This window comes from Phascolarctos cinereus, unplaced genomic scaffold (assembly GCF_003287225.1).
Source record: "Phascolarctos cinereus isolate Bilbo 61053 unplaced genomic scaffold, phaCin_HiC Scaffold_9;HRSCAF=440, whole genome shotgun sequence".
Lineage (NCBI taxonomy): Eukaryota > Metazoa > Chordata > Mammalia > Diprotodontia > Phascolarctidae > Phascolarctos > Phascolarctos cinereus.
The window spans coordinates 240316318-240336750 of record NW_027556402.1 but is presented as its reverse complement, the minus strand read 5'-3'; the positions used below and the strand labels follow the sequence as shown (position 1 = coordinate 240336750).

Sequence of the window (20433 nt, the reverse complement as noted above, 5' to 3'; positions counted from 1 at the left end):
GAGAGGAAAGTTCAACATGGTTCAGGCTCACTATGGTTCATACTCCATAGCAGGATACAGGGCAGAAGCCATAGGATCACAGATTTCAAACTGGAATGGAACATCTAAGTCCTTTAAAGAGCTGCTCCCCCTTGTTTTACAGAAAGGTATCTGATGCACAGGCAAGAAGGCGGAAGTCTCAAAAAGAGATCACAAAATCACAGAATCTCAGACCTGGAAGGGACAGCAGGGACCATCTCGATTATAGTCTAGTCTACAGCTGAATTAAGAATCTCCTCTATTACATGGGGTCTCCAAAGAAAGAAAAGCCATTACCAGCCAAGGAAGCCCACTCCACTTTTGGATGGCCTCAACTGTAACAAGTTTCCTTTGCATCAAATCAAGTCTAAAGTCATCTCTTTCCAACTTTTTATCTGCTGTTTCCAGTTCTGTCCTCTGGTGCCAAGGACTAGCCTGATCCCCACCTCCTTAAATATTTGTAGAGAACTATCATGTACCTACCCCTTAATACTTCTCCAGACTAAACACGTCCAATTCTTTTACTCAATCTTTATAAAGCACAATCTCAAAAGAACGCAGCCTTTTCTTTGCCTTCCTTGAGACCCTGGCCAGCTTAGCAATGTCCTTCCTGAAACAGGGCACCCAAAACTGAACTCCAAACCCAGATGGGGCCTGACTAGAGCAAAGAAGAGCAGGACTACTCACTGCCTCTTTATTCTTAGTGCAGTTTCATCTTTCTGATTACAGCATAAGACTGTATTCACTTTCCTGGCCACCATATTACAATGGGGACTATTTAATAAAGAACTTGCCAGGTGTACTACAATCCACGGATCTTTTAGATTCCATGGAGATTCCCCCTCCCCCCAATAATACTTTATACATTTCCAATGCAATTCAACAAATTGCTTTGCCTCTCCAATACTGTACATGTGAAGTTAATTTCTGAACCCAAGTGTAAGACTCTTCCTTTCACTCTACTGAATTCCATCTTATTAAAATTTGGCCCCAGGGCCTATCCATATCTTTTTGGTTCATGACCAGCTCTGTGTCATCTGCAGAGCAGATGAGTATACCAATGCTATCTCCAGTTCAGCCAACTGACCTCGTCCCGTGTCATGTACAACAGTCCACCTGTGCTTTTTGGAAGGCTGGAGTGCACTCTCTTCTCACCTCTGCCTTTTAGTGTCTCCAGTTTCCTTCAACGTTTGGTTAAGCCCAAGGCTTTAAAATTGCTTTACCTTTTCTTAATTCCTACTGCTACCTTTCAGATTCAACCATTAAGCACATTACCGTAAGCCTCTTCCAATCCCTCTCAGTAACAGTGCCCTCAGCTCTGCTGATTGCCTCCTATTTCTCCTTTGTGGATATGCTTGTTTTCATGTGGTCTCCTTCATTATTAGTCTATCAGCTTCCTGAGAGCAGAGATTGGCTTTTGTTTTTGTTTTTCTTTTTGGCTAGGCAATGGGGTTAAGTGACTTGCCCAGGGTCACACAGCTAGTACCTGTCAAGTATCTGAGGCTGGATTTGAACTCAAGTCCTCAATCCTGACTCCAGGGCTGGTACTCTATCCACTGCACCACCTAGCTGTCCCATTGTTTTTCTTTATATCCCCAGTGCCAGCCACATGGTGGGTGCTAAAGAGTTGCTGAAATGAACTTAAACTCTCTAGTTTCCAAAAAATACAATCTTCTGGAAATGGATGAGTTCTCAAGAGATCATTCAGTACAACCTCTTTGTGCAACATAAACTTCCTCTTCAACATTGATCTGGGCATGAAGGCTCCTAATGACAGAGGACTTCCGTCTTTCCCGAAGCCCAGTGCATGGCTTAGATTAGGAAATCTCCCTGAATAACCGAGTTAAAATGTGCTTCCCTACATTGTCTGACTATTGGTCCTCCTTTTGCAACCCAGGCCCCAACTGGAATAAGCCCAATTCTCCTTCTACATGTACTTCTAACATCTCTATGTGTGACTGCAGTTATTTAAGAGAAAAAATAAAAAAGGACTTACAGAGAAGAGTGGGACTGCCTGCCTTGTGCACTGTAAAAGTCTGTCCACACAGTCTGGATCGGCTGGGTTGAAAGTCTGCTCCAAATCAGCTTGTTCAGCCACTAACTCCACGAGCTGTTGTCTTCCGCTGACTGTCTGTAAGCTTTTTAACCCAGAAAGGATCTTCATGAAGAGAACAAATTCTTCACCTGTCACATCTTCAAGGACCTTTAAGAAAGAAACAAATCCAGATTATAGCATATATAATACACAGCTGCTAAATTAGCTACCACTATCACTTGCTACTGAAACTGTACTGAGGTCATTTCAGTAGGCGCGTACAACAGCACAGTGAAGAAAGGTCAGCACAGAGCCAGACCCCCAGTGTAGGCTCATCAAGCCAGGGAAGCCACTGCTCCATTTGGTCCAGCTCCCTCTACTGAAGAGAAGCAATACTCTGGTTTATGGAACGGAAAATAAAAGGAGTGCTCTGATAGGTACCAAGCAAGACACAAATGAGCGTATTCTGAGGAAATCCAGGGAGCTCAGCAAAGCCAAAGTGAAGTCATTCCCTGGAGCCAACACCTGAAAAGTCATGTTCTCCAAATGTATGTGGACAGACAGAGAGGCTCACATGCTTTCAAATGCATTTTCTTTGCCAGCATCGCTTAATTTGCTCTTCAATGTGAAAAGGGAAGGTTCTGTTGGGGAGGGTACAGCAGGAAATGACTGTGCTATAAAAAATGAAAGGGATCCTTTGAAGCAAAAAGGAATGTTCACAATGCGCCTTTAAGAATAATATTCTTAAGTATTTCATTAGAGTATCGTTCAATCAAAAAATCATCACCCAAGTGAGACATTAACTCACTAAATAAGAAAGGACATCGACACTCCTGCTGAAGACTGAAAATATCACTATCCACTTCAAAGAACACAGTCCGTACATGTTCACAGGTTGGATTAATAAGGGATTGGCACTTACCTTCTTAGACTCAGTTAATATGAGTTCTTCTACTTCCTTCGTTAACACTTCATCTGGCAAAGTTTTAAGTTTTGTGGAAAGGAATTTGATTGCGCGTTCTCGGACAATGTCTTCTCCTTGAAGAATCTGGCTGAACAAGCCTCCCAATGTCCCTGAAAATGCACAAAAAAAGATAAACCAAAGCAATGCCAACAATACCATACTGTCTGAGATAAACCAGAGCAAAACAAAATGTACTTCCAAGCATCCCCAGAGAATCAGAAAGTGTTTGCTCCCAAATCAACCAGGTGCCAACAAACTACCCCCAATGCCAAGAGCTGCCAGTAAAGCCTAGTTCAAAATGAGCTCTCAGACCAAATAAGAGATAGAAAACATTATGAAATGCAAAATGGATGATTTTGATTACATTAAATTGAAAAGTTTTTGCACAAAGTCAATGCAACCAAGATTAGAAGGGAAGCAGAAAGCTGAGAATCAATTTTTACAGCCAGTGTCTAAAGGCCTCATTTCAAAATATATAAAGAAATGAGTGAAATTTATAAGAATATAAGTCATTCCACAATTGACAAATGGTCAAAGAATATGAACAGATAGTTTTCAGATGAAGAAATTAAAGCTATCTACAGTCATATGAAAAAATGCTGGAAATCACTACTGATTAGAGAAATGCAAACCAAAACAACTCTGAGGCACCACCTCACACCTATCAGTTTGGCTAATATGACCCAAAAAAAAAGGAAAGAAAAGAAAGAAAATGATAAATGTTGGGATGTGAGAAAATTGGAACACTAACACGTTGTTGGTGGAATTGTGGACTGATTCAACCATTCTGGAGAGCAATTTGGAACTATGCCCAAAGGGCTATAAAACTGCATACCCTTTGACCCAGCAATACCAGTTCTAGGGCTGTATCCCAAAGAGATCATACAAATGGGAAAAGGACCCACATGTACAAAAATATTTACAGCAGCTCTTTTTTGGTGGCAAAGAATTAGAAATTGAGGGGATGCCCATCAATTGGGGAATGGCTGAGCAAGTTGCGGCATATGAATGTAATGGAATACTATTGTGCTATAAAAAATGATGAACAGGCTGACTTCAGAAAAACCTGGAAAGACTTCTATGAAATGATACTGAGTGAAGTAAGTAGAACTAGAACACTGTAAGTAGTTGTATGATGACTAACTTTGATAGACTTAGCTCTTCTCAGCAATGCAAAGATCTAAGACAACTCCAAAAGATTCATCATGGAAAGTGCCATCCACATCCAGAAAAAGAACCATGGAGTCTAAAGGCAGATCACAGCACACTATGTGCTCTCTTTTTTTGTTTTTGTTCTGTTTCTTCTTTCTTGTGATTCCTCCCATTGGTTCTAATTCTTCTTTACAACACGACTAATGTGAAAATATGTTTAATATGAATGTACATGTAGAGCTCATATCAGGTTTCATGCAGTCTTGGGGAGGGGGAAAAAAGTTAAAACTCAAAATCTTATGGAAGTGAATGCTGAAAACTAAAAATAAATAAATTTTTTAAAAACTGAGCTCTGGAATGGGAAAGATGAACATGTGAAACAAGTGAAAATGCAGTTAAGTAATGTATGACTTTTCAGGTACTCCCTATACTACATACAAAACCATCTTTTTCCTAAAGATGGTTTATATGTTATATGTGTTTCTTAAAAGTGGATAAAGAAAATTTAATGACAAACTGCTAATAAAGTTTAAGGAAAATTCTGAATTCTTACCATCTCTGCAATCACTTCTGATGGCCTTATCAGGATATAAAAATCAACCATACAACTAAATAGTTTTAAAAATAAATAAATAACAGGTAGAATTTCCATAAAATTGGAGATAAAATCTTGTTTTGGAGAATAATACTAAGTTCTAGATTATCTTCTTAATCCTCATAGGGACCATACTTTTTTTTTTTTAAGGACCATACATTAAATACATGTTCCTCTCTATTAAAAAAGAAGGTAATTCTCAACTTAGAATTTGGGTCTATTACCTTTAGCATCCATCTTAAATATACTCAGCAGGGCATTATTCACCAGGTTAAATTCCGCAGAATCATCTAGAGAAAAAGTGGCACAAAGTAAAAAAAAAAAAAACCAAAGATAAAACCCGGGGGGGGGGACCTCAAACTGCAAGCCTGTTTCATTTCTGATTTCCATGAAATCCAATCTTTTCTAGGAAAGTATGAGTTTAATTATTGTCCTAGGCAGATATCTCTCAGATCTCTGTATGTATCCAATCCTTGTCTCCCTCTTGAGCTACAGTACTCCATCACAAACTGTCAACTGGATATCCCAAATGCATCTCAAACTTAACATGTTCAAAACCTCTCCCAAACCCACTCCTTCCCACCTCCGAACTTCCCCATTATGCTCTCCTAGTCACCCAGGATTGAAAACTCAGAGTCAGTGGCTCTTCTCTGTCCGTCACCCCACATATCCAGAGGTGCCAAATCTTTTCCATTCTCCTTCTAAAACTTATCTCCTCTCGGTTACGTTCTCTCTACTCACAAGATCACCATGCTTATCCAGGTCCTCATTCTTCCTCTCTGGCTATTACATTTGGTCTTTCCTTCCTCTCAAATCTCTTGCCTCCCCCAACTCCTCTCCTTACAGCTGCTGAAGTGATATTGCTTAAATGCAGATCTTACTTATGCTAGTCTCTTATGCAATAAACTATAATGGCTAGCACCACCCCTATGATCAAACAGAAAATCTTCTTTTTGGCTTTTAAAGCTTTTTACAGACTGGTGCCAACCTATCTGGCCAGCCTTATTTTTTTATATATATATATATATATATATATATATGACTTGCTGCCCAAACGTAAGACGGCCAACTGATTTAGGGACAGGCAGGTTTAGACTAACTATGATAACTCCCAGGTCACTCCAACTGGTCTTCTTGTTCCTCATCTCCAATACTCCATCTTGTGTCTTTGCCTTTGAACAGGCTGCTCCCAACCCTGGAATCTACTCCCTCTTACTCCCCAACTCCTTAAAGCTCAGCTCCAACTATCACATGATATGTGATGCCTTTCCTGACCCCCCAACCACTTGTGTCTCCCGGCCCCGCCCCACCTTTTCCTTTCTATTTATTTTATATGTATTTACACATGTGCATGCTGTCTTCCTCAATAGAAGGCAAGTTTCCTTGAGGGTAGGGACTGTTTCATTTCTTGTTTTTGTCTCTCTAGTGCTCAGCATAGTTCCCGGCACATAGTTGGGACTTACTAAATGCTTGTCAAGATAAGAGCTATGGGAACAAATGCAGAGCATCCATACTCTTAACTTAAGACTTTGTACGGTTCAAGTTTTGCTAAATAAACATGAGAAACTATAGGCAACCCTCTCTCATTTGCTAGTAAGCAATGCCATAATTAGGCATCCCTAAAGAACAAAGTTATCAGTTGGCTGGGATTTTTAAAGGAACAAAGGCAATCAGAAGCTAGGTCGGGCCACTAACTACTTATCAAACCAAGCCCACCTTGGGAATGAACACAGAGTGCTAACTTTGGTAGAGCTCTCAGTAGTGGAGTGCTAATAAATGTTTAATGACTGGTTCTCCAAGGGGAAAAAACATACACATGAAACACTTTTAGGACTAATCTGATTAATATTTTCTCTATTACTTTCTTAAGTCTAAACAACAACAAACCCCACAATAACAAATCAAACCCTGATTTGTAGCCTTTGCTGGTTTCCAAAGTGTAAATGCTCACACTGAAAACTTACATCTCTTTTGAGTTGGTTCAAGCTGGCCCTAGCCCAGCCCTGACTATTATCCACACAGACCTTGCCTTTCAGAGGGCAGACATATAAAGGTAAAAAGGGAACATCCCACCTGTCTGCAAAAGCTGAGTCAGAATGTCCGCCACTCGAGGAAGGTTCTCTCCAGTAGCAAACTGGGGCAGTTCTTTAATCGCTTGTCTTCTGATCTTTTGTTAGTGGAAGAAAAAAGTAACACAAATTCATCATTTTAAAATTCAATCTTACGCAAAAAGAAATCACTCATCCAGCTATATGTGGTACAACACAGCAGGCAAACAATCTGAACTATAGAGAAAAATAATTCCATTGTTACAAGCTTCAGCGGCAGAACACATTGAGCGCTCCTAGCAGTTTCTAAAATCTTCTGTTGGTATTTGGTCACTGAAAGGCTTCCAAGAGGAAGGCTTTCCAAAGAGGAAAGTGAGAGGTACTAAACAGAACAAATGGTGAATTGCAGACTGCAGGATCTAAGATGACAATGGCTGCTGCCAATGCTGCTTGGTAAACTGACTCCTTGGTAGTTCCTGCATTAACTACTATTCAGTAATCCCAGGGGTTGGAAGGTTGTATGAATCAATAATTCCAAATTATTCATCAAAAAGCCAAAAGCCAAACAAAAACACTCAAATCCAAACTCCTATTAGGTCAGGATCTACCCTGTACATACTGTTGATGACTCATTAGTTTCATCTGGAGTCTGAGTAGCTTATCATTTCCTTAAGAATCTGTGCTAGGAGAGGTATGTAACTTGTTCTAAGAATTACAAGTTCATAAAAAACACTCCTTTACCTTGCCTATTTAGGATTATTAGGTATTTACTCCAAGAATCTTTGGTTGAATCAGCGTGGACACTTCAGACTGAAAAACTGAGACACTTCTTAAAGCAGTCTTTATGAAGTTATGTGGCTGAAAAAAACAACTCACTTGGCAGTCAGCCTTCTGGTAAGAAACTTCATACTTCAATGAGGTGAACTGAGCTGGCCCTCTCAAAAAAGTTAGGCTCGATGGGCTTGCACTCAAAGCCTTTTCAATCTGATAGGCAGGACCTACCTGAAGTCCAATGGTAAAGCTTTCCAGAATCGAAGGTCACATACACGTCCCAATGAGGATGGCAGGAGAGGCAAATGTTGACAATTTGTTTCTCTTATAAATTATTGCCTTGGGAGGGGTTATTGGACTTAAAATCTGACAAGCATAATGACCTCTTCCCTAAAGTCCTCATCTGATACCTCCTTCTAATGTGGAGGATTTTCAGAAAGTTGTCAATGGAGCAAGCTCTGTCAGCCCCAACTAAGGAGGAAAGACTTTAAGGTTTGGTGGACTATGTGCCTGTCACCTCAAGATGAGGTCAGCTAAGTTTGGGTGGACTCACCAGGATGGCCATAGGATGCTGAACTTATCAGCCATATCAACTCTCAAAGATTAAGTCACAGAAAGACTGCACAGTAGTAGAAGGAAAAGCCAGACTCATCAAACAGACACACAACATGTGACAATTCTTATGGCAAAACATGCTGCTACCTAATTTCAAGTCAACACACTAGTTTCACAACAACTACCAGAAATACAACGCTCACAACAGCCTACATCCTGCTATGTGTTGTGTATATATCTATCAGAGCAGCAGCTTGCTGTTACAGGCCAAGGACTGACTAGGCAGTCGGAGGATCTTGGTCCACATTTCAGGTTTGCATCTCACTAATCATGTGCTCAAGAGCAAATCCTTTAACATCTCTGAACCCTAATTTACTCATTTGTAAAAAAGGGGGGATAATATATTGTGCCACCTACCTCATGGGGCTGCTTTAGGGAAAGTGCTTTGAAAAACTTAAAAAGCACTACAGGAATGTGAGTTATTTCTGTTATTACCCCAGAAAATGAACTGAAGAGCTAACTACCTTTTATAAGTGTAATAAAGCCTGCTAGTTAAAGTGTTAAGATACAAGTCTGATTTCCCTGTAGACTTCTGAAGCTCAATATACCCATTAAAGTGACCAACCACAGAAAACCTGGAGAATTTTAAGAAAATGCCATCTTTCGGCCTCCTAAAAAGTTTCTAATAAAATACTTACTGACACATCTTCATCTTCACAGAGATCTAGCTGGGCATTAATAGCAGAATCAGCCAATTCGGGGAAATGCTTGAAGAATTTCGGAATAAATTGTGCTGCTAATCTTTTTTCCTTGGTGCCTCCTTTCACACCATCTAAGATCACCTGATAGGCATCTTTGTGCTGAAAAAAAAAAATACAGAAAAGTGACATTGCTGATTAGGAGATGGGTGAGTATAAGACTGTATCAAGACTGAGCCTTTATTGTACAGGAATTTCACAGCATGAAGGACTAGGACTATTCCATTAATTTTTTCTTTAAATGAGCACAATCCACAGGAATTCCCAATTTAGGGACTAGGCACCCTCAAATGAAGTTGAAAAAAATCAAATTAATTTATTAACTAGGAGTAGAAATATTCTCAACTGTTTTGAGTGACTATTATCCCTAATTTGGCTTCATGGTCCAAATATATCCAACTATCTCAAGGCGTGTCATGAAATTCACACCTGCAAATGCACAAAAATCAAAATGGATATGAATGAGGTCATTCTGAAATCAAGCAACTTCAAGGACGTCTGGAAGATTTACCACCGCTGTGAGCAAGTTTTTCCATTCTCCAAGCCTGGTGTCCCATCATCCATCTGAATCATCTAAGCAGGAGAAAGACTGACCACTAGTTGGGGGCACTCTATTTTTCCTAAGCATCTAAACTGACTACTTACTTACACAGCTTGGATGAGATTGGGATCAACGATTCCATTCCTTCCAAAGAGAAGCTGAGTGTACCAAGTCTTACCAAGTCCCCTGCCACTGTCATCTGGCCTCCTTATACAATCTAAGTTCCCCGGATCCTTCCTGCCACCGCATCCTTTGAAATTCTTTCATCTGCCCTACAGCTGATCTTCCTTTTATATATTGTCTCCCCTAGTTAGTCTGTGTGCTCTTTGAGAGCAGAGTCTATTTCAATTGCGTCCCAAGTGCTTGACATATATTAAGCTGTTGATAAATGCTTTTTCACAGATTCATTCATTCCAGAAGATGGAAACATCACCAAGAATCAAATTCTTACATGATATAGTCAGTGAAATAATGTATCAAAACTAATGATACCCCACAAAAAAGAGCCCAAATTTCATTTCCCTTTAATTTTCCTCCTAGAAACATTTTAAACCCCCAGTATTTTAGCTAAGGAAGAGACTGCACAGTCTAACCCATACTTGAACTAGAATGCTTTCTGTACTATACTTGACATGTAGTCAGTCAGCCTCTACTTACAGATCTCTAATGTAGGGAACCTACTATTTCCACATGTTGCTCATTCTATTTTTGGATAGCTCTCAATTTTTTAAAGTTCTCTCAATTTTTTATTCTGTAACTACTTGAAGTTTATTTTGGTAAAACCTGAGATGACTTATCTGTATTAAATTGTTAAGTCTGAATTCACCCAAATGTTCTAGAGCCTGAAAGACATTTCTGGATCCTGACCTGGTAATCAAATATGAGGTGTCATTACTGGCTTTGTGTTGTCTAGCAGCACTTCTTAAACTGTGGGGTCTTGACCCACAATTTAAGAAGCCCTGAAGCGGTCCTGAGCGGGAAGAGTTTAAGAAGCCCTAGTCTAAGGTGCCATTTGAAGTAGCATAGCATAATGGGAAAAGGGCTGTATTTGATGTCAGACAAGCTAGGTTCAAGACTTGATTCTAACTCGCTACCTTTGTGGCCTCAGGCAAGTCACTTAACTACTCTCAATGATTCAGGTTCTTCATCTGCAAAATGAGAACAAGATAGCTTTGGTCTACAGCAGAACAAGATTTTAAATAACAAATATATATCTGCAAATTTGATACGCGTACCATCTAGATCTTTATTAACATTAAACAGTATAGGACTAAGCACAAATCTGTGGGGAATGCCACTGGACATTTTCCAAGTTGATCCACAACAATTAATGACTACACTTTGCTCTGGGCATTCAATTAATTTCAAACTCAGGAAATTGTACTACCAGCTAGTCCAAACTGCTCCATCTTTCCTGAAAGAATGGCATGTGAGATCTTGTCAAATGTTTTGCTAAACTCTAGGCAAATTCTCTCTATAGCATTGCCAAGACCTACTAGTCAGGTAACTATGCCAAAAAAGGAAATGAAGGTAGTCTGGTATGAAGTGTTCTTGATAAAGCTTTGCTGGCTCTTTGTGAACACACTTCTCTTTCTAGATATTCATTAATTATCCCTTAGATAATATGCCCTGGAATGTCTGCCAAATTGAAAGTGAAGCTGATTAGCTTAGAGTTTGAAGGCTCTATTCTCTTTCTTGAAAACTGGGACCTCTGATCTTCTTTGATCCTATGATACTTCCACAATTCTCTATCATTTTTCAAAGATCAATGACTATGGCTTGTCAATCTTATCTGCCAGTTTTTTCAGGATCCTAGGACAGGATGCAGTTCACCTGAGCTTGGCGACCTGAACTCCAGCCATTTTTATTCTGCATTTTCCAGTTCCACCATCATACTTCTTGGCAGTGAAAAGAGAAGGAAAGAAGTGTAGACCAACTCTAGCTATGTCTTCTTCCCACTGTTTCATCCTCCCCGCCCAAGAAGTAATCCTCTCTGTCTTTGAGTTTCCTTTTTTGACCAATTTATTTGAAAACTCCTTTCTCTACCTACAGCTTTTCTTGCCAACATCAGATCTCTCTAAGTTTTCCACCCAGAAAAGGAAATGCCAATTTTTTTTGGTGAACTATCAAACTGTATAACAATCATTTTTGCTACTAGGTTCTTCCCTAGGTCTAACCTAAATACTTTGCACAGAAATTTTATTTAAAACATGAAATTTTGAAATTAATAGCCCAACTGGAATCAGAGAAAGCAAATATAAACTTCAGCTATAGCCTTTTAACCCAATTAAAATCCTAGATACTAACAAAATGAAGTAGTATATAGCAAGAGATTTGAGATCTGTCTCAGACTATTTGCAGGCTATCACCGGAAGGTAAGAGTTCTACAGATAATTTCAACTGTGGCATTTGAACAGCAAGGCTAGAGAGATTAAATCATTGTGACATCTAATAGTGTTTTACTTCTTTATAAAAAGACTAGAATAAAAGTTCTATTACATTTGCATTTATAAGAGTCAATTATAAACAGAAAATAATTCAAAAGATGTCACAATGGGTTTTCTATAGCAGACACCGCAGTTGTGTTCTTAAAAACCAGGATACAAGTCAGCCTTCTTCTCTGTACAATTCTCAGGTAAACTTGTGTGTATTGCTGATGTTGGTATAAATGTATTTCATCTAGCTTCTTGAAGAACCGACCCAACAAAAAATGCTGTTCCTGTACTTCTCTTTCATCTACACATCTCAAAGATCTTTACAGGCATGACTTTTCAAAATACCTCCAAGAGGTATATATTATCTGTGCTTGACAAAGCAGGAAGCACACTCAAAGGGATGCTTTCTGGAGAGCTTCAAAGGGAGTCGGTGGCAAAGCGACTATAACTGCAGGAACATGCTCACAACTAGAGCATGGCACAGCCCTCTGTCTTTTCTTCTTCCAGTTCAATGGGTACATTTCAGATATTCAAATAAATGAAGTGCCTCCTTCACAAACTGTAAATCAGTTTTAACATTTGAAAAATGAACTAGATTTATGCCCTTTCCCTTGCAAATCAACTGAACAAATGAGGGAAGCCCAAAGAAAATCCCTAGGGTATCAGAGTAAATGCCTTATCCACAACCTGATTCAAGCCTCTTAACCTACCACAAAAGAAAGAACATTCCCAGACCTCCCGTGATGAAGCCACACTGTTCCAGTGATCAGTCAGAGTAGTGATTTCCCAAAACACAACCAAATTTTAAAAGGAGCTCATGAAGCATCAGATGTTAGGATGAACGGACTACATTTAGGGTCTAAAATGCTGGAGGAAGGAGCCTAATTCCACCCAATGAATTACTTGGGCAATGCACAAAAAAGCAAACAGTGCTGCTGTGTTATCACTTTCTTCTTTATAGTGAAGGAAAAATTCAACGTGCAATTCACACAAAACTAGTTTATTTTTTATAAACCACTTAGGAGTTGCATGCATTAGAGTAAGCTATGAGTTTTTCTGACTCAATTTTCCAAAAAAACAAAAAAAAGTTACAAAAAGGTGACTAATGAATTATAATCACTGCATTTCCAAACTCTTCCTACACTCCAGAGCAAGTGAAAAAAAATTAAGAGGAAAAATTAGGGTTGGATTGACTACAGATGTAACAAACCCCATGGTCCAATCAGAATTTTGCTAACAGAAAAACTTAAGATAGCTAGAAGGATGTTCTGACTAGAAAATTGAGATTTTAGATAGATTCTTCTAATTCTGAGGGGGGGAAGCTTCTTCCTTTAAAAAATATTACGAACATAGTACAACAAACTACAATAGGATCTTATATTTAAAAAGCCTTAAAAGGAAAAAAAAACCTAATAAACTAATCACAACTTACATAATACTTCCTGTCTAGCTCCCTTTATTTCTCTGTATTTATTCACATCTACGTTGATATGTGGTTCTATTGCGGCTGAGCTTGGACTTGTGATTTTATTGGTAAAGACAACCCCTGGGTGAAGAAATCCCCTGAACCACTGAAGGTTCACACTTTTTTCACAACTTTTAGTGTGAGAAAGTCTTCAGGGATATGAGATCACCACTTCAAAACTGGTTTAATGATTTTAATTGCTTTTGAAGAGAATTTTCATACATATACATATATATGTTTACAATTTGTTATTCTTTAAGCCTTTCATTATGTGTCGACTGGTGACTAGACACTGTCCTTTGAATTCTATATCAATTACTTGTAGAAAATGAACGTTAAATTTTAATAATGGACCTTTTTTATTTTGGTTATCTTTTTGTTGAGTAGAGTTTTTCTTTTAAATAGCCATTTCTGTTACTTTCCCACTAAAAAGAATTTAGTTGGTAAATAAGAACTGACCATCCCTTCAACAATAAAATAAATTATTTCATTTTCTTTTAACTTAAATATTTAATGTACAGGTCCAGGGGGGAATTTATTGCAGTATATGCTGTAAGATACCTAAACTTATTTCTCATCTTACTACTCTCCACTGTTACCATTCTTATCCACTGAATAATGATTTCATTCCCTTCTCTTAAACATCCATTAGTTTCTCAAATGGTAACCTTTTTTACATATCTGGTAACGTTTTGAGGATCTCTATTCAGTTCTACTATTTTCCCAGTTCTTTCCTGATATAAAATGAGCTTTATAATTACCTCTTTATAATGTTTTTAAAACTATGACTAAGAAAATGTTTGCCCTTCATTATCTTCCTCCAACCTACCCAACATCCGCAATAATCTTCTCTTTTTGTTCTTTTAATTACAAAATTTTTGTTCCACCACACACAAAAATGTCTAGAATTTTTAAAAAAGGGGGGGATCCAGCAGGGACTGAGGGGTCTTTGGAATGGCACCCATACACCAGAGGCCACTTTTTATAATTGAGACAGCTAACCCAGATGGGTCATTCTCAGTGGACACTTCTTCTTTCCCTCTTGAGAAAGGCCCTTGGTCAGCTCCCAGCTCTGGAATCCCCAGAAGGACTGACCACTCCGCCTACTTTTCTGCTCTAAAATTGAGTTCCCTTGGACAGAGGGTCACGTACTTAGAAGTGGGAAAGCTACCTTGGGTGGGTGTATCACACAAAGTATGAATTCTTTGTGGAGGGGACTCCCAGGGATACCCTCCCACCACCTGCCCCTAATAGTGCTCTCCAGATTCAAGAGACTGAGGAAGAAAGGTGACTTGATATACTTTCAATGAAATTCCTATCATTAAAGGCCTGGGAACAAGGATGCAGAAAAGACTGCATGGAATAGGTTGCACGTTTGTTGTCTTTAAAAAATTGGTCCGGAATTCAGGGGCATGGGGAGGGTGGGTTTGATTTCAGGAACAGAGAAAATGCACAAAGACACAAATAGAAAAACAGGGCCTATGTAATGGGGAAGGAACAATCCAGTTTGCCTGGAGCAAAGATTACATCAAGAGAAGTGACAGAAAGGTAAGACTGGAAAGAAGGAGATGTCCATTTGAGAAAGGTTTTGAAAGCCAGGCTGAGACTCTACTTGGTAGATGTGAGAGTATGAAGTAGAGAAGGGACATCACCAGAAACATACATTAGTGGGCTAGACTAAGGAGAGAGTAGAAGGCCAAAAATATTTCATTTCTGGAGGCTAACACAAGAGTACAAGCAGAGATTAACGAAGGTCTGTACCCGTGCTAGGAAAAGAATAGAGATATTGTAAAAGGGGAATAAATAGAAATTAATAACTGACTGGCTTAAGCGGATGACAGAAAAGGAAGGGTGAATAACCCTGAGACTTCAAACAAAGGAAACGTGGTTTTACCAAATGCAGAAAATGCAAAGTCAGAACAAGAAACTTAGTTTTGGATATATCATAGAATTCAGTGCTAGAATGGACTTTAGAAATCAGTGAGGGCAATCTCCTCAATTTATATATGAGGAAAATAAGGCCTAAAGAGGTCAAGCACCTTGCCTAAGGTCACATGGGTGACCTTGGTATGTTCAACCATGCTTCATGCTGACTCTGGGCTGCCAAGAAGGACCCCAGGGCGATGTATCCTGTGCACTCTGGAAAGATGAAGAAAGATTAGCACTGAAGATACAGACTTGAGAATTATCTGGGTGGAAATGACAGGTGAAGCCACAGGGGAAACAAGGTGTTAAAGAAGAGAGCATAGAGAAAGAATATAGGGCCCCTGGGCCAAATCTTAGAAAACATACCCTTCAGGGGCCAAAAGGAGTGAAATAACTAGACAGAAAGCTGTCAGAACCAGGAGTCTGATATCTTGAAGCTATGGGAAAAGACAGTTAAGGAGTGGTCATTCATGGCAAATGTTGCAGATGTCAAGGTGGATGAGAAGAGACAAAAAGACCATTCTGCTTGTCAGTAAGAAAGTCACTGACGACTTTTGAAGGAAGTCTCAGTAATGAGGACTGAAGCCAGTTTGTAAAAGTCTAAAGAGACTAGGAGGCAAAAAAGTGAGGCAATGATTATTAGAAGACTACGTTTTCAATAAGTTTGTTGGTAAAGAGGAGAGGATAGATAGGTGAGCAGAAGGGTAAGGGGAACCTAGTCAATTCCGTAGGCAGATAAGGAAGAATGGAATAGAGAGGGATAAACTGAAGATAATCAAGAAAGGATGAAGGCTGAAGCAAGGTGCTAGAGGATGGATATAATCAAAAGCAGTTATTTTTCTTTTAAGAAATAGGAAAAGGATGACTGGCACTTCCTCCATTACACTGGCTTTGCCCCCTTCCTCCTTTGGTCAAAAAACTTCCCACAATTTCGGGGTAATAAACTGAAACTCCATGATCACTTCTTATGTGTGTATACTGTCTCCCCATTACTTCCAGAGAAGTTAACAGGAGAAAATTTTGTCTCATGGTGAAATCTTGGTAGCATGGTATCTATTTTCTTAAAACTCAGTTACTTAAACTTAAGGAAAATCACTTCATTGTGACTAGGTCTTTCAATAACCTGAAATTGTTACTTTATATTTGGGGCACCAGGGTGGTAATGAGGATACTGAATGACTGTGCTGAGAGCTATATTAAACACTTCATGTAAAATAGTCTGTAGTTGTACAGGTAAAGATGCTACAAGAACAATCCTCAATAATTAATTCATTAAAAAGTAATTCTAGGTTAGTTTCTTTCTACCTCACACACACTTTTGGCTCTCCTTCCCCGGGGTGGTCCGTATGCAAGGAAAAATAAATTTTTTTTCAGCTGAAGCAAAACAATCCAGAGGGTAACCCCCTGTCCCCAACACACAGCATTTCATCATCGTATCTGCAAGCTTCTCCCCTTCATCAATACAAACAATCCAGGGCTGAGTTCTCAGGATCATAGTAGAATTGGAGCTGGAAACGGCCTTAGAGGCCATCACGTCTAACACCCTCACTTTACAGATGAGGAAACTGAAGCTGAGAGAAGTTACCCAGGGTCACACAGCTGGTAATTGTTTAAGGGAGGATTTGAACTTGTCTTCCTGACCAGCACTCAATGCACCCTGCCCTCTACGAACTGCTTTTCCTTTTATTCAAAGACAGGAATTTGGCACCTTAGAAATTTTGTCTCACGTCTAGCAGTGTGCTATAAACAAGTAAGTGCTCAACAGACAGTTATCATTACACTTTTCTGTTTCTGCCTTTTTTTGTATCCCTGGAGCTCAGCACAGCAAATTTGTTGTTCAGTCGTGTTTGTGACCCCATTTGGGGTTTTCTTGGCAGAGATACTGGAGTGGTTTGCCATTTCCTTCTCCAACTCATTTTACAGATGAAGAAACTGAGGCAAATAGGGCTAAGTGACTTGCCCAGGGTCACACAGCTAATAAGTGAGGCCAAATTTGAACTCCTGACTTAAGGCCCAGAACTCTATCCATTGCACTACCTAGCTTGGCAAATTGGAAGAGCTTAATAAATGTTTGCTGATGGATTATAAATAAAATTAATTTGGAAAAGTAAAATGAAGTTTTAAACTCACACCAGAAATGGGCACATTTTCATCTCAGGCTTTACTAAAATAAGCCCCAAATATTTAAGGAAAAAAAATTCCCCATTTTTGGAAAAGCACTTCCACCTTGAATTACCAAGCAAGTCCTGAGATCGCAAAACCCGAGTCAGGTCGTTTCCAGCCTAAACTACAACCTGGGAGATAATGAGCAGGAGCACTCCTAGACGCCTTCAACAGTCTCAGTGACGGAGATACAATACGGTTGGTTTCAAAAAGAATGCTTGGAAAGCGGCATTCATTCCATGTACGCTTCCGCTTCTCTCCGTTTTACCGCCAGGCTTTAGGTTGCTACGCCGCCCTTGCCTCGGGTGACAAACCATCGCCCCCTCCCTAACGCGCTCCATCTGTTTCACTTCTAACTCGGGGACTTCCGAACTGCCCGAGAGATCTGTGCTCGAGACCCCGACTCAGCAAAGGGAGCAAACCCGCAAACTACCTGTTGTCTCACGCACTTCTGCCCTGGAAACGCCTGCGGTTTCAAAATTGCTACCAGCTTTTTACAATACTCTTTCCTCCGGGGCTGACGGACGCAGAGCGGCCTTAAGTCCCGGCATGGAGCACGGAGCACGGTGCCCGGCCCCGGGCCCTGGCCGCGTCCTCTCGCACGCCTCCGAAACCGGTTCACGGCTGTTTACCCACGGGCGGCCGGCGCCTGACGGGGCTACGGGCGCCCGGGGCACGGCCGGACACGCAGGAAGCGCAGACTCGGGGGGGGGGGGCCCGCGGGCGCGCTTTCTGCCGAGTGTTTACGTGGGCGGCCGAGAACAAAACCGAAAAGGGTCCCGCCCGCGGCCCGGCGGCACCGACCCCGGCCCCGGCCGTGGAAGACCCGCGAGCCAGGAAGGGAGGGGCCCGGGCCCGGCGCTCCGGGACAGACGTCGGGGCGGGCGGCCGATCCATCCGCGCCAGGCTCGGGAGAGGAGAGGGCCTCGGGAGGCATTTCCGGCTTTTACAGGGAGGGAAACCAAGGCACCGGGATGTGCCTCGGCCCCGGGAGGGGAGCTCCCTGTTACACAGGGGAAACTGAGGCCTAGCCCGCGCATGACAAGACGGGGACACCGAGGCCAGGGAAAGGAAGTCAGGGCTGGGGTACAATGGGGAGGCGAGGCCCAGGGGGCTTAACTGACTTTCCCCAGACGGGGAAACCGAGGCTCCGAGAAGTTAGGTGCTCTGCCAAGCACCGGAAGGGTTTTACAGATGGGGAAACCAAGGCCCTGCGAGACAAGACCCGCGCAGAGTCGCAGGGGGGAGAGGAGGCAGAGACGGGGCTCAGACCCAAGAAGCCGCTGCCGCCGCGGCCTGCTCCCGCCAAGGCCCGCCCGGGCACGCTCACCTGCCCCACTTGCTCCGTGGCGTCGGCGAGAATGCCGTAGTTACGGTAGAGCTCCTCCACCGTGGGCATGATGGCTGGGTGCGCGCCGGGCTCGGGCGCAGCTCCCGCCGCCGCCGCTCGCTCCCGCCGCCGCCGCTCCTGGCGCCGCCGTCGTCGTCGTCGCCACCGCAGCTGCACACAGACCCGCCTGGCGTGCCCCGCCCCGCGCCCTCTGCCCGACGTGATGACGTAGCGTCCTAGGGCCGGACGGCCGACGCCACCGCGAGCGGCCGCCGCTCCGAGCGCCTCCGCCTTGGCGCGCTCATTGCGCCCCGTAGCGACCGGAGGAGTGAGATGCAGCCGCACAGCCGCGTGTGACACTGGGCTGGGAGAGAGTCCTTTGGGCCGACCGGGACATCGGGAAGGTGATGCCACGCCTTGCGAGTGAATTGGATTTAAGTGAGGCAGGGCTGTGCAAAGTTACCAGCTTCACTTTCTCCTCTGGAGCCATCTGGGTGCAGTGGCCAGATATAGATCAAGATAACTGGGGATGGCCCCTGCTGGAGGTACAAAGATGAAAATGAAGTGGTCCTCAGCCCAAGGAGCTTTCCTTTTATCAAGGGAGATGGCACGCACATAAATAAATGAATATAAAAATCAAAACCAGCTAAAAGTGAGGTTGGGGGAGGTAAATAAAATTAGGGGGCGCAGGAAAGGCCTTACTTGGTGGTGTCTGAGCACTGTTTTTTTCTTTTTTTTGGCTAGGCAATGAGGTTAAGTGGCTTGCCCAGGGTCACACAGCTGGTAAGTGTTATGTGTCTGAGGCCGGATTTGAACTTGGGTCCTCCTGAATTCAGAGCTAGTGCTCTATCCACTGTGCCACCTAGCTGCCCCCCTCCCCAGCACTGTTTTAAAGTTAAAAGGAATTCTTAGGGACAGAGGTAGGTTGAGAGTGCATTCCAGGAACGAGGGGCCAGTCAATGCAAAGGCTCAGAGGTGGGAAACATAATATCGTGTGTGAGGAAAAGCAAAAAATGCCAATTTGATGGAGTCATCCAATGCAGGAATAAAGTATAATAAGATCAGAAATAGAATGGAGCCAGATTGGGAAGGATTTTAAGGCTAAACATAGGCACTTGTGACTGATCATAGTAGATGCATAGTAGGAACTTGCTGCATGTTAGTTGACCGTCTAACAATAATCATTTCTCTCCAGGCCTCCACTTCCCCACCTATGGAAATTAGGAGGCAAGGCTAGATAATTTAGGAGTCCATCTAACTGTAAATTCTAACATCCTATGAACTGACAAATGATCATTTTGCTTAATAATCAAATAACTAAGGACAATTCGATTCACATTGAACTGTACAAAGACCCGATGAGTTAGGTAGAATTATCACTCCCATTTTACAGGTGAGGACAGCAAGGCTTAGGTTACATAATTTGTGTCAGGTCACACAACCATGGCTAAGTGCAGAGGGAGAATCTGAAGGCCTGTCTTCCTGATTTCAGGTCAGTCACTCTTTCTTCCTCTCCACACTAAGTAAGTCTTCGGGGTGTATGGTGTTAAGGACCAAACAGAATCGCGTTAACAGCAGACAGTCAAAGACCATTCACCTTTCCCACCACCTCATTAAAGTGAGTTCTTAGAAGTACTGGAAAGCAATTCATACAGACGATGGATCTTATCTGAAGGT

The 20433-nt window shown here is 41.7% G+C and overlaps 1 protein-coding gene across 2 annotated transcripts in view; it reads right to left on the bottom strand.

Annotated features, from left to right (window-relative positions):
- Positions 1–18943, bottom strand: part of API5 (apoptosis inhibitor 5) — a 34097-nt gene extending 15154 nt beyond the window's left edge. The window contains exons 1-6 of one of the 2 annotated variants that reach the window (XM_021009721.2): positions 18757–18943; positions 8837–8998; positions 6838–6931; positions 4989–5054; positions 2976–3127; positions 2015–2221 (exon numbers count right to left, since the gene is read on the bottom strand). In XM_021009721.2, the coding sequence (XP_020865380.1) occupies positions 2015–2221; positions 2976–3127; positions 4989–5054; positions 6838–6931; positions 8837–8998; positions 18757–18825 (750 nt within the window). In that variant the 5' untranslated portion in view covers positions 18826–18943. The remainder of the gene's footprint in view (positions 1–2014; positions 2222–2975; positions 3128–4988; positions 5055–6837; positions 6932–8836; positions 8999–18756) is intronic. The other variant, XM_021009722.2, reaches the window with a different exon arrangement.
- Positions 18944–20433: the final 1490 nt, after the last annotated feature.